Source organism: Pseudophryne corroboree, chromosome 4 (assembly GCF_028390025.1).
Source record: "Pseudophryne corroboree isolate aPseCor3 chromosome 4, aPseCor3.hap2, whole genome shotgun sequence".
Classification (NCBI taxonomy): domain Eukaryota; kingdom Metazoa; phylum Chordata; class Amphibia; order Anura; family Myobatrachidae; genus Pseudophryne; species Pseudophryne corroboree.
The window spans coordinates 624,155,125-624,169,443 of record NC_086447.1 but is presented as its reverse complement, the minus strand read 5'-3'; the positions used below and the strand labels follow the sequence as shown (position 1 = coordinate 624,169,443).

The following is a 14,319-nucleotide window of genomic DNA, read 5'->3' as shown; positions in this document are numbered from 1 at the left end:
GTGCCTCCAGTGGCACCTTGGGATCTCAACGTTGTGTTGGATTTCCTGAAATCACATTGGTTTGAGCCACTTAAGACCGTGGAGTTAAAGTATCTCACGTGGAAGGTGGTCATGCTGTTGGCCTTGGCTTCGGCTAGGCGTGTGTCAGAGTTGGCGGCTTTGTCATGTAAAAGCCCATATCTAATTTTCCATATGGACAGGGCGGAATTGAGGACTGATCCCCAATTTCTCCCAAAGGTGGTATCAGCGTTTCATCTGAACCAACCTATTGTGGTGCCTGCGGCTACAGTTGCTGGACGTAGTCCGGGCCCTGAAAATTTATGTTTCCAGGACGGCTAGAGTCAGAAAAACTGACTCGCTATTTATTCTGCATGCACCCAACAAGCTGGGTGCTCCTGCTTCAAAGCAGACTATTGATCGCTGGATCTGTAGTACGATTCAGCTGGCACATTCTGCGGCTGGACTGCCGCATCCTAAATCAGTAAAAGCCCATTCCACGAGGAAGGTGGGCTCTTCTTGGGCGGCTGCCTGAGGGGTCTCGGCTTTACAGCTTTGCCGAGCTGCTACTTGGTCGGGTTCAAACACATTTGCAAAATTCTGCCAGTTTGATACCCTGGCTGAGGATGACCTTGAGTTTGCTCATTCGGTGCTGCAGAGTCATCCGCACTCTCCCGCCCGTTTGGGAGCTTTGGTATAATCCCCATGGTCCTTACGGAGTTCCCAGCATCCACTAGGACGTCAGAGAAAATAAGAATTTACTCACCGGTAATTCTATTTCTCGTAGTCCGTAGTGGATGCTGGGCGCCCGTCCGAAGTGCGGACTCTCTGCAATACCTGTATATAGTTATTGCTTAACTTAAGGGTTATTGTTATGAGCCATCTTTGAATGAGGCTCAGTTTTTTTGTTCATACTGTTGACTGGGTATAGTTATCAGGAGTTGTACGGTGTGATTGGTGTGGCTGGTATGAGTCTTACCCTGGATTCCAAATCCTTTCCTTGTAATGTCAGCTCTTCCGGGCACAGTTTCCTTAACTGAGGTCTGGAGGAGGGGCATAGAGGGAGGAGCCAGTGCACACCAGATAGTACCTAATCTTTCTTTTAGAGTGCCCAGTCTCCTTCGGAGCCCGTCTATTCCCCATGGTCCTTACGGAGTTCCCAGCATCCACTACGGACTACGAGAAATAGAATTACCGGTGAGTAAATTCTTATTTTAATGTAAAAAAGAAATCCTCAGTCACTTTTCTTGTGTCAAAGGAACTAAATACCCTGTTTGAAGAACCGTGGGTTAATCCTGATAGGAAATTTCAAATCCCTAAGAGTTTACTCTCATCCTTTCCTTTTCCTCCTGATGATAGGAAAAAATAGGAATGTCCACCGGTAGTGGATTCATCCGTATCCAAGCTGTCCCGAAAAATAGTATTGCCTGTCCCTGGTGCAGCCTTCCTGAAAGATACGGCTTATCGTAGAATTGAGACCACACTCAAATCCTTGTACACAGTTGCTGGGGTGGCCCAGAGACCCACTACAGCATGTGCGTGGATCACTAAGGCCATTGCTAAATGGTCAGGTAACCTAATTGAGGGGTTAGATTCCTTATCTAGGGGGGAGATTGTTTTACTCCTGCAACATATACAGGACTCTGCGGATTTCATGGTAGAAGCCATAAAAGAAATAGGCTTGCTTAATGCACGCACCACTGCTATGGCGTTGTCAGCACTCAGGGTCTTATGGCTACGCCAGTGGACTGCTGATGCGGACTCCAGGAAAGGCGTGGAAGGCCTACCATTTACAGGAGAGGCCTTATTCGGAGATGAACTGGATAAATGGATCTCCAAAGCTACTGCGGGTAAGTCCACATATCTTCCTCGATCAGTTCCCCCAACCAGAAAGGCCTACTCGGCTTCCAATTTGCAGTCCTTTCGGACAGCCAAGTTCAAGGTCAAAACAAGAGGTTCTTCTACAGCCACCAGTGGTGCCAGAGGTAAACCACGCAAACCAGCAATTGGCAGTTCTCTGCTTCCTCAAAACTTTCAGCATGATGGTGGACCACGATGCCTGGAAGACTGGCAAGTGGGACCCGGCTAAGATTTTTCAGTCACATCTGGACAAGTTCGTACCAGGATCCCTGGGTCATAAATCTTATTGCCCAGGGATACAGACTGGAGTTCCAGGAGCTCCCACCTCACAGATTCTTCAAATCGGGCTTACCAACTTCACAGGAGGCAAGTATAACTTTACAGGATGCCATTCAGAAACTGGTGCAGACTCGGGTTATTGTTCCAGTTCCACCTTATCTGCAAAACCAGGGGTATTATTCCAACTTGTTTGTAGTACCAAAACCGGGCGGTTCGGTAAGACAGATTTGGAACCTCAAGTCGTTGAACCCATACTTACAAGTGTTCAAATTCAAGATGGAGTCTCTGAGAGCGGTGATCTCAGGTCTGGAGAAAGGGGAATTCCTAGTTTCTCTGGATATCAAGGATGCGTTCCTTCACATTCCGATCTGGCCGCGTCATCAGCCTTATCTACGGTTTGCACTGCAAGACTGTCACTACCATTTCGAGGCCCTGCCATTTGGTCTCTCCACGGCACCAAGGGTGTTCACCAAGGTGATGGCAGAGATGATGCTTCTCTGCAAACTGGGAATGAACATAATTCCGTACCTGGACGATCTTCTTATTAAGGCGCCGTCCAGGGAGAGGTTGTCGGACAGCATTGCCCGCTCAACCAGACTACTCCGGGATCACGGGTGGATTCTGAACCTTCCGATATCTCACCTAGAGCCAACGCAGAGGCTTCCATTCCTGGGAATGATACTGGACACCGCATCACAGAAAGTGTTCCTTCCATTTGGCAACAGTCTATGGTTCGAGATGTCCTGAAGCCGACCCGGATATCGGTGCATCTATGTATTCGCCTTCTGGGGAAGATGGTAGCCTCTTACGAGGCCCTTCAGTATGGAAGGTTTCACGCAAGACCCTTCCAGCTCGATCTGTTGAACAAATGGTCCGGAACGCATCTTCACATGCACCAGAGGATCCGTCTGTCGCCAAAAGCCAGGATTTCCCGTCTATGGTGGCTCCGGACTTCTCACCTACTTGAGGGTCGACGGCTTGGGATTCTGAATTGGTTTCTGCTAACCACAGACGCAAGCCTCCGAGGTTGGGGAGCAGTCACCCAGTGGGTGCAGTTTCAGGTAAGGTGGTCATGCCAGGACTTCATCCTTCCAATCAACATTCTGGAACTCAGGGCCATATACAATGCCCTTCTGCAGGCCTCATATCTTCTTCGAGATCATGCCATTTAGGTCCAGTCGGACAATGTTAACGTGGAAGACCGTCACACTGTTGGCCTTAGCTTCAGCAAGACGTGTGTTGGAGCTGGGGGTGTTGTCTCACAAGAGCCCCTGTTTAATTTTTCCATGAAGACAGAGTTGAACTCAGAACTCATCAGCAATTTCTTTCTAAAGTGGTGTCGGCGTTTCACATCAACTAACCTATTGTGGTTCCGGTTGTTACCGACACCTCTGCTACTTCAAAGTCTTTGGATGTTGTGAGGGCTTTGAAGGTGTATGTAAAGTGAACAGCTCTTTATGATCCCAATAAAAGAGTGTGTCCTGCTTCAAAGCAGTCCATTGCACGCTTGATCAGGCTCACTATCCAGCATGCTAATATCACGGCAGGATTGCCGGGTCCAAAATCTGTACAGGCCCACTCGACTAGATCGGTGGGTTCTTCTTGGGCGGCTTCCCGGGGGTGTCTCGGCTTTACAGCTCTGCTGAGCAGCTACTTGGTCAAGTTTGAACACGTTTGCTAAGTTCTACAAGTTTGTTACTTTGGCCTCTGAGGACCTTCAGTTTGGTCCATCAGTTCTGCAGGAACCTCCGCACTATCCCACCCGGTTTGGGAGCTTTGGTACATCCCCATGGTACTAAATGGATCCCCAGTATCCTCTAGGACGTTAGGGAAAATAGGATTTTAATTACCTACCGGTAAATCCTCTTCTCGTAGTCCGTAGGGGATACTGGGCGCCCGCCTTGTGCTTCATACTTCCTGCACGGTTACTTAGTTAAGTATTGTTGTTTGGTTCAGCCGTTGCTGTTCCTGGTTTCAGGTTTGGTTAGCCTGGCTTTCCTCCTGTTTGTGTTTGCTTGTTCAGAATCTCACCACTATCCTCTTATATCCTTCTCTCAAAGTATGTACGTCTCCTCGAGCACAGTTTCCTAGCCGGAGTCTGGTAGGAGGGGCATAGCGAGAGGAGCCAGCCCACACTATCGAATTCTTAAAGTGCACATGGCTCCTAGTGGACCTGTCTATACCCCATGGTACTAAATGGATCCCCAGAATCCTCTACGGACTACGAGAAAAGGATTTACCGGTAGGTAATTAAAATCCTATTTCTCTGACGTCCTAGTGGATGCTGGGTACTCCGTAAGGACCATGGGGAATAGACGGGCTCCGCAGGAGACTGGGCACTCTTAAAAGAAAGATTAGGTACTATATCTGGTGTGCACTGGCTCCTCCCTCTATGCCCCTCCTCCAGACCTCAGTTAGAATCTGTGCCCGGCCAGAGCTGGATGCACCCTAGGGGCTCTCCTGAGCTTCCTAGAAAAGAAAGTATTTGTTAGGTCTTTTGTTTTCAGTGAGATCTTGCAGTGAGATCTGCTGGCAACAGACTCACTGCTACGAGGGACTGAGGGGAGAGCCCTGGGCTGCAAGATCTATACCTTTTGGCAAAATTGCACATAATACAGTGTCTAACACTGTATATGCGCCTAATCCCCTGCCATAAACTTTATTAAAAAAGCAGGAGAAGCCCGCCGCGGAGGGGGCGGGGCTATCTTCCTCAGCACACCGGCGCCATTTTCTCTTCACAGCTCCGCTGGAAGGACGCTCCCCAGGCTCTCCCCTGCAGTATATACTACAAGAAGGGTAAAAAAGAGAGGGGGGGCGCACATAAATTTAGGCGCAAATTGTGTATAATAGCAGCTATTGGGAAAAATCACTCAGTACAGTGTGCATCCCTGTGATATATAGCGCTGTGGTGTGTGCTCACATACTCTCTCTCTGTCTCCCCTAAGGACTTAGTGGGGTCCTGTTCTCAGTCAGAGCATTCGCTGTGTGTGTGCGGTGTGTCGGTACGGCTGTGTCGACATGTTTGATGAGGAAGCTTATGTGGAGGCGGAGCAGGTGCCGATAAGTGTGATGTCACCCCCTGCGGGGCCGACACCAGAGTGGGTGGATATGTGGAAGGTATTAACAGACAGTGTCAACTCCTTACATAAAAGGTTCGATGACCTAACTGCTGTGGAACAGCCGGCTTCTCAGTCCGTGCCTGCCCAAGCGTCTCAAAGGCCATCAGGGGCTCAGAAACGCCCGCTACCTCAGATGGCAGACACAGATGTCGACACGGAGTCTGACTCCAGTGTAGACGAGGATTAGACATATACACAATCCACAAGGGGCATCCGTTGCATGATTACGGCAATGAAAAATGTGTTGCACATTTCTGTTATTAACCCGGTTACCACTAAAAAGGGTGTTATGTTTGGGGAGAAAAAGCAGCCAGTGACTTTTCCCCCATCTGATGAGCTGAATGAATTGTGTGAAGAGGCGTGGGTTTCCCCCGATAAGAAAATAGTAATTTCTAAGAGGTTACTGATGGCGTATCCTTTCCCGCCAGTGGACAGGCTACGTTGGGAAACATCCCCTAGGGTGGACAAGGCGCTCACACGCTTATCTAAAAGGGTGGCACTGCCGTCTCAGGATACGGCCACCCTAAAGGAGCCTGCAGATAGAAAGCAGGAGGCTATCCTGAAGTCTGTATATACACACTCAGGTACTATACTGAGACCTGCAATTGCTTCAGCATGGATGTGTAGTGCTGCAGCTGCGTGGTCTGATACCCTGTCTGAGAATATTGATACCCTCGACAGGGACACTATTTTGCTAACCATAGAGCATATAAAAGACGTTGTCTTATATATGAGGGATGCACAGAGGGATATTTGCCGGCTGGCTTCTAGAATTAATGCAATGTCCATTTCTGCCAGGAGGGTATTATGGATTCGGCAGTGGACAGGTGATGCGGATTCTAAAAGGCACATGGAGGTTTTGCCTTATAAGGGTGAGAAATTGTTTGGGGATGGTCTCTCGGACCTCGTATCCACAGCAACAGCTGGGAAATCGACATTTTTACCTCAAGTTCCCTCACAGCCTAAGAAAGCACCGTATTATCAGGTACAGTCCTTTCGGCCCCAGAAAGGCAAGCGGGTCAGAGGCGCTTCCTTTCTGCCCAGAGGCAAGGGGAGAGGAAAAAAGCTGCACCAGACAGCCAGTTCCCAGGAACAAAAATCCTCCCCTGCTTCCACTAAGTCCACAGCATGACGCTGGGGCTCCACATGTGGAGCCAGGTGCGGTGGGGGCGTGTCTCCGGAACTTCAGCGACCGGTGGGTTCGCTCACAGGTGGATCCCTGGGTTCTGCAAGTAGTATCACAGGGATACAAGCTGGAGTTCGAGGTGACTCCCCCTCGCCGTTACCTCAAATCAGCCTTGCCAGCTGCTCTCAGAGAAAGGGAGGTAGTACTGTCGGCTATTCACAAGCTGTACCTGCAGCAGGAGATAATCAAGGTACCCCTCCTTCAACAGGGACGGGGTTACTATTCCACAATGTTTGTGGTACCGAAACCAGACGGTTCGGTGAGACCCATTCTAAATTTGAAATCCTTGAACATTTATATAAGAAAGTGCAAGTTCAAGATGGAATCGCTCAGGGCGGTTATTGCAAGCCTGGAAGAGGGGGATTTTATGGTGTCAATGGACATCAAGGATGCTTACCTGCATGTCCCCATTTACCCACCTCACCAGGAGTACCTCAGGTTTGTGGTACAGGACTGTCATTACCAATTCCAGACGTTGCCGTTTGGTCTGTCCACGGCACCGCAGATATTTTCTAAGGTAATGGCCGAAATGATGATGCTCCTCCGAAAGAGGGGAGTCATAATTATCCCGTACTTGGACGATCTCCTTATAAAGGCGAGGTCCAAGGAGCAGTTGCTAGTCAGCGTAGCACTATCTCAGGAAGTGCTCCATCAGCACTGCTGGATTCTGAATATCCCAAAGTCACAGCTGTTTACTGCGACGCGTTTGCTGTTCTTGGGCATGATTCTGGACACAGAACAGAAGAAGGTGTTTCTCCCGGAGGAGAAGGCCCAGGAATTATCATCTCTGGTCAGGGACCTCCTGAAACCAAAGCAGGTGTCGGTGCATCACTGCACGCGAGTCCTGGGAAAGATGGTAGCTTCTTACGAAGCAATTCCCTTCGGCAGGTTCCATGCAAGGATCTTTCAGTGGGATCTGTTAGACAAGTGGTCCGGATCGCATCTCCAGATGCACCGGTTGATCACCCTGTCCCCGAGGGCCAGGGTGTCTCTGCTGTGGTGGCTGCAGAGTGCTCATCTTCTCGAAGGCCGCAGATTCGGCATACAGGACTGGGTCCTGGTGACCACTGATGCAAGCCTCCGAGGTTGGGGGGCCGTCACCCAGGGAAGAAACTTCCAAGGACAATGGTCGAGTCAGGAAACTTCCCTACACATAAATATTCTGGAACTAAGGGCCATTTACAACGCCCTGAGTCAAGCAGAACCCCTGCTTCAAAACCAACCAGTTCTGATTCAGTCAGACAACATCACAGCGGTCACCCATGTAAACCGCCTGGGCGGCACAAGAAGCAGGATGGCAATGGCAGAAGCCACAAGGATTCTTCGATGGGCGGAGAATCACGTGATGGCACTGTCAGCAGTGTTCATTCCGGGAGTGGACAACTGGGAAGCAGACTTCCTCAGCAGGCACGACCTCCACCCGGGAAAGTGGGGACTTCATCCAGAAGTCTTCAAGCTGATTGTAAATCGCTGGGAACGGCCACAGGTGGACATGATGGCGTCCCGCCTCAACAAAAAGCTACAAAGATATTGCGTCGGGTCAAGGGACCCTCAGGCGATAGCTGTGGACGCTCTAGTGACACCGTGGGTGTACCGGTCGGTTTATGTGTTCCCTCCTCTTCCTCTCATACCCAAGGTACTGAGGATAATAAGAAAAAGGGGAGTAAGAACTATACTCATTGTTCCGGATTGGCCAAGAAGAACTTGGTACCCAGAACTTCAAGAAATGATCTCAGAGGACCCATGGCCTCTGCCGCTCAGACAGGACCTGCTACAGCAGGGGCCCTGTCTGTTCCAAGACTTACCGCGGCTGCATTTGACGGCATGGCGGTTGAACGCCGGATCCTAAAGGAAAAGGGCATTCCAGATGAAGTAATTCCTACGCTGATAAAAGCTAGGAAGGATGTGACAGCAAAACATTATCACCGCATATGGCGAAAATATGTTGCTTGGTGTGAGGCCAGGAAGGCCCCAACGGAGGAATTCCAGCTGGGTCGATTTCTGCACTTCCTACAGTCAGGAGTGACTATGGGCCTAAAATTGGGTTCCATAAAAGTCCAGATTTCGGCCCGGTCTATTTTCTTTCAAAAAGAACTGGCTTCACTGCCTGAAGTTCAGACGTTTAAGGGAGTGCTGCATATTCAGCCCCCTTTTATGTCTCCAGTGGCACCTTGGGATCTCAATGTTGTGTTGGATTTCCTAAAATCACATTGGTTTGAGCCACTTAAAACCGTGGAGCTAAAATATCTCACGTGGAAAGTGGTCATGCTGTTGGCCTTGGCTTCAGCCAGGCGTGTGTCAGAATTGGCAGCTTTGTCGTGTAAAACCCATATCTGATTTTCCATATGGACAGGGCAGAATTGAGGACTCGTCCCCAATTTCTCCCAAAGGTGGTATCAGCGTTTCATTTGAACCAACCTATTGTGGTGCCTGCGGCTACTCGTGACTTGGAGGATTCCAAGTTGTTGGACGTAGTCCGGGCCCTGAAAATCTGTTTCCAGGACAGCTGGAGTCAGAAAAACTGACAAGCTATTTATCCTGCATGCACCCAACAAGCTGGGTGCTCCTGCTTCAAAGCAGACTATTGCTCGCTGGATCTGTAGCACGATTCAACTTGCACATTCTGCGGCTGGACTGCCGCATCCTAAATCAGTAAAAGCCCATTCCACGAGGAAGGTGGGCTCTTCTTGGGCGGCTGCCCGAGGGGTCTCTGCTTTACAACTTTGCCGAGCTACTACTTGGTCGGGTTCAAACACATTTGCAAAATTCTACAAGTTTGATACCCTGGCTGAGGAGAACCTTGAGTTTGCTCATTCGGTGCTGCAGAGTCATCCGCACTCTCCCGCCCATTTGGGAGCTTTGGTATAATCCCCATGGTCCTTACGGAGTACCCAGCATCCACTAGGACGTCAGAGAAAATAAGAATTTACTCTCCGGTAATTCTATTTCTCGTAGTCCGTAGTGGATGCTGGGAGCCCGTCCCAAGTGCGTCTGCAATACGTGTATATAGTTATTGCTTAACTAAAGGGTTTTGTTATGAGCCATCTGTTAATGAGGCTCATTTGTTGTTCATACTGTTAACTGGGTATAGTTATCACAAGTTGTACGGTGTGATTGGTGTGGCTGGTATGAGTCTTACCCTGGATTCCAAATCCTTTCCTAGTAATGTCAGCTCTTCCGGGCACAGTTTCCTCAACTGAGGTCTGGAGGAGGGGCATAGAGGGAGGAGCCAGTGCACACCAGATATAGTACCTAATCTTTCTTTTAGAGTTCCCAGTCTCCTGCGGAGCCCGTCTATTCCCCATGGTCCTTACGGAGTACCCAGCATCCATTACGGACTACGAGAAATAGAATTACCGGTGAGTAAATTCATATTTTTACCTCCTTCCTTATTTGATCCTTATTCCTTTGTAAGGCAATCCTTATGTCTATCCGGGTGTGGTAGAATAGATAAACAGTATCAACAGTGCATCCAGAAAATATTCAGTGCTTCACTTTTTCCACATTTTGTTATAGTACAGCCTTATTCCATACTGGAATAAATTTTTCCCACAAAATTCTACACAATAACCCTTAATGACAACATGAAAAAAGGTGTTTTTGAGATTATTGCAAATTTATTAAAAATAAAAAAACTAAAATCATATATTTACATAAGTATTCACAGCCTTTGCTCAATACTTTGTTCATGCACCTTTTGACAGCAATTGCAGCCTCAAGACTTTTTGAATATGATGCCACAAGCTTGGCACACCTATCTTTGGGAGGTTTGGCCCATTCCTCTTTACGTGCACAGACATTTTCAGATCTCTCCAGAGATTTTCAATCAGATTCAAGTCTGGGCTCTGGCTGGGCCACTCAAGGACATTCACAGAGTTGTCCTGCAGCCACTCCTTTGATTTCTTGGCTGTGTGCTTAGGGTCGTTGTCCTGCTGAAATATGAACAGTCATCCCAGTCTGAGAGCAAGAGTGCTCTTGATCAGGATTTCATCCAGGATGTCTTTATACATTGCTGCATTCATCTTTTCCTCTATCCTGACTAGTCTCCCAGTTCCTGCCGCTGAAAAACATCCCCACTACATGATGCTGCCACCACCATGCTTCACTGCAAGGATGGTATTGGCCTGGTGATGAGCGGTGCCTGGTTTCCTCCAAACATGATGCCTGGAATTCATGCCAAAGAGTTAAATCTTTGTCTTATCAAACCAGAAAATGTTATTTCTCATGATCTGAGAATCCTTCAGGTGCATTTTGGGAAACTCCAGTCGGGCTGCCATGTGCTTTTTTACTAAAGAGTGGCTTCCGTCTGGCTACTCTACCATACAGGACTGATTGGTCCTGTATGGTAGAGTCATGGTTGTCATTCTGGAAGGTTCTCCTCTCTCCACAGAGGAATGCTGTAGCTCTCACAGAGTGACCATCGGGTTCTTGGTCACCTCCCTGACTAGGGCCCTTCTCCCCCGATCGCTCAGTTTAGACGGCCGCCCAGCTCTAGGAAGAGTACTGGTGGTTTTAAACTTCTTCCACGGATAATGGAGGCCACTGTGCTCATTGGGACCTTCAAAGCAGCAGATATTTTTCTGTACCCTTCCCCACATTTGTGCCTCGAGAAAATCCTGTCTCGGTGGTCTACAGACAATTTCTTTGACTTAATGCTTGGTTTGTGCTCAAACATGCACTGTCGAGCGTGGGACCTTATATAAACAGGTGTGTGCCTTTTCAAATTATGTCCAATCAGCTGACTTTACCACAGGTGGACTCAAATTAAGCTGTAGGAACATCTCAAGGATGATCATTGGAAACAGGATGCACCTGAGCTCAATTTTGAGCTTCATGGCAAAGACTGTCAATACTTATCTACATGTCATTTCTTAGTTTATTTTTAATAAATTTGCAAAAATCTCAAAAAAAACTTTTCACGTTGTCATTATGGGGTATTGTGTGTAGAATTTTTAGGTAAATAAGGCTGTAACATAACAAAATGTGGAAAAAGTGCAGCGTTGTGAATGCTTTCCGGATGCACTATATTTCAGTGTCGTGTCCGCTAATGCATAAATGTTTATGTACCATGTACTGGTCCTATATTGTCTTGTACTCTTAGTCACAGTTTTTCTTGTTATGCTCATTTATGTACCTTGTTGGGTACTGCGGAACCTTTGTGTCCTATAAATAAATATTAATAATAGTTATTGTAATATCTGCCATATAAATAGTGGCGTATTTTTAGCAATAAGTATATATTTCTAATGTAGAGTTTGTTTTTCATTTTAGCTTTTTTAGTGTCCATTATTTTAACTTTGTCTGAAAAATATGTAATTTGTTTGCTTTTCTCTACAGGTACTTGGTATATAATGGGGACCTGACTGAATTTGATGTAGATAATATGACCCTTATTCAGAAAGTCCATGCTTTTCTGATGAATGACTGCTTGCTTATAGCTACATACTTCCCAAATCGCAGAAATGCGTTTAAATATGATGCTTTACATAACTTGGATGACCTTGCTGTAGTGAATGTAAAAGAAAACCCACCCATGAAAGATATGTTCAAGATCCTTATGTTTCCTGAGAGTCGCATTTTTCAGGCAGAGAATGCAAAAATAAAGAAGGAGTGGCTTCAGTTTTTGGAAGATGCTAAAAAGAATAAAGTTTTGAATGATGAGTCTAAAAAAGAAGCTGCAGCTCTGTGTTCTCCTACTGTGGCAGATGTATCCGATAACCCATTTTTGGATGAAGAAAAACCAGCTGAAGAGGAGGAGGTAGACCTGTCTTTGGAATGGATTCAAGAGCTCCCCGAAGATTTGGATGTCTGCATAGCCCAGAGACATTTTGAAGGAGCTGTTGATCTTTTGGATAATTTAAATGTTTATTTACAGGATAAACCTTCAAGTCATGCTGTGCAAGAATTGAAAGCGAAAATAGATGTGCGTGTTAGGCAGTTAACTGATGTTTTAGTATTTGAGCTCTCTCCAGACAGGTCACTGAGAGGAGGTCCAAAGGCAACACGTAGAGCTGTTTCTCAGCTTATACGTTTAGGTCAGTCCACCAAAGCATGTGGGTTATTCTTGAAGAATAGAGCTGTTGCAGTGCACACTGCTATACGTCAACTGAGAATTGAGGGGGCAACATTACTTTATATACATAAACTTTGTAATGTCTTTTTTACTAGCATGCTTGAGACAGCCAAAGAGTTTGAGATGGATTTTGCTGGAAACATTGGCTGCTATTCTGCCTTCATTGTTTGGTCCCGTTCTGCTTTGAAGATGTTTGTTGATGCTTTTAGTAAGCAGGTCTTTGATAGTAAGGAAAGCCTTTCTACTGCAGCAGAGTGTGTAAAAGTTGCTAAAGAACATTGTAAGCAACTTGGTGAAATAGGCTTAGATCTAACTTTCATACTCCATTCATTTTTAGTGAAAGACATAAAAGCTGCTTTGCAAAGCAACAAAGATATTATTATTGAGGCCACAAAACATCGTAATTCTGAAGAAATGTGGAGGAAAATGAACCTCATGACACCTGAGGCTTTGGGAAAGCTTAAAGAAGAAATGCGAAACTGTCGTATAAACAGTTTTGACCAATATACAGGTGAAGACTGTTGGGTAAACTTAAGTTACACTGTCGTAGCCTTCACAAAACAGATCATGGCCTTTTTGGAAGAAGCACTTAAACTGTACTTCCCAGAATTGCACATGATTTTTCTGGAAAGTTTAATGGAAATAATATTGGTTGCAGTTCAACATGTAGACTACAGTTTGAGATGTGAGCAAGAGTCAGAAAAAAAATCATTCATAAGGCAAAATGCATCTTTTTTGTATGATACTGTTCTTTTTGTTGTGGAAAAGCGATTTGAAGAGGGTGTTGGAAAGCCAGCTAAACAATTGCAGGATTTGAGAAGTGCATCTAGATTGGTTCGTATTAACCCTGGCACTACATCCATAGTGTAGCAATGAGTTTTTGGGTTTTTTTTCTTGAAGAGCAATATATACCCTGATAATGAGAAGCGCTTTTTTTGTTAATTTTTCTAACAAATCTTCAGTAAAAAAACATGATTATATGTTCTGCTTAGTAAAGCAGTTTCCATGTTTGCTCAACTGAGTTGCAGTAATATATTTGCACATTTCCAGAGCACCAGTATCCCTAGTGGTCAAATCCTCATGAAAAATTATTCATCTTATATTTGCTGCATCTCTCTGGCTTAGGTTTACACTTTTCTTTCTGCAAGGAAAAATCTACAAAACTGGTTGTGTTTTAAACTTTGCAATGTTTCAGCAGAATGTTCTTCAGTGAACTTGTCATACTAACATTAAACTACATTAAGATTTTGCTCTAGGTTTCTCTCACAACTGAGCTAGGAGGCTTATATTTGTTTTTAACACTTTTGCATGTATACAAATATAAATAAATTTCATATATGTAAGGAAAAATTGCATGGTTCTTGGCCAACATTTTTATACTTGTAACAATATATATATATATATATATATATATATATTGTCCTGTCTGTAATTATATTGTCTTATTTACTTTTAGGCCTGTATTTATTTTTTTGTGATGTGTGAGCTTAATATTTCTGCAGCAGGATACCGTGTGATTCCACAGGGAATTACATTGGGGTGTAGAGTTTGATCTTGATACGAGGCACCAACAGGCTAAAAGCTTTGACTGTTCCCAGGATGCATAGCGCCGCCTCCTCTATATCCCCGCATCCAGGCACTGGAGCTCAGTTTGTAAGTTGGTGCTGTAGTGCAGGCTGCTAACGGGGGGGCTGCGCTAGGCAGCCCTGAAAATAACTTTTTGAAGAAAAGAAGGCTTCAATGGCCGCAGCACAGGCAATTAGAAGTGCTATATGTCAGTCTGACATATCGTGCTGCGACTCCCT

The 14,319-nt window shown here is 46.1% G+C and overlaps 1 protein-coding gene across 1 annotated transcript in view; it reads left to right on the top strand.

Moving 5' to 3' along the window:
- EXOC8 (exocyst complex component 8) overlaps window positions 1-13,864 on the top strand; it is a 71,549-nt gene extending 57,685 nt beyond the window's left edge. Inside the window, exon 2 of the mRNA XM_063917683.1 lies at window positions 11,779-13,864. Coding sequence (XP_063773753.1) covers window positions 11,779-13,384 — 1,606 coding nt within the window. The 3' untranslated portion in view covers window positions 13,385-13,864. The remainder of the gene's footprint in view (window positions 1-11,778) is intronic.
- The last annotated feature ends 455 nt before the right edge of the window (window positions 13,865-14,319 follow it).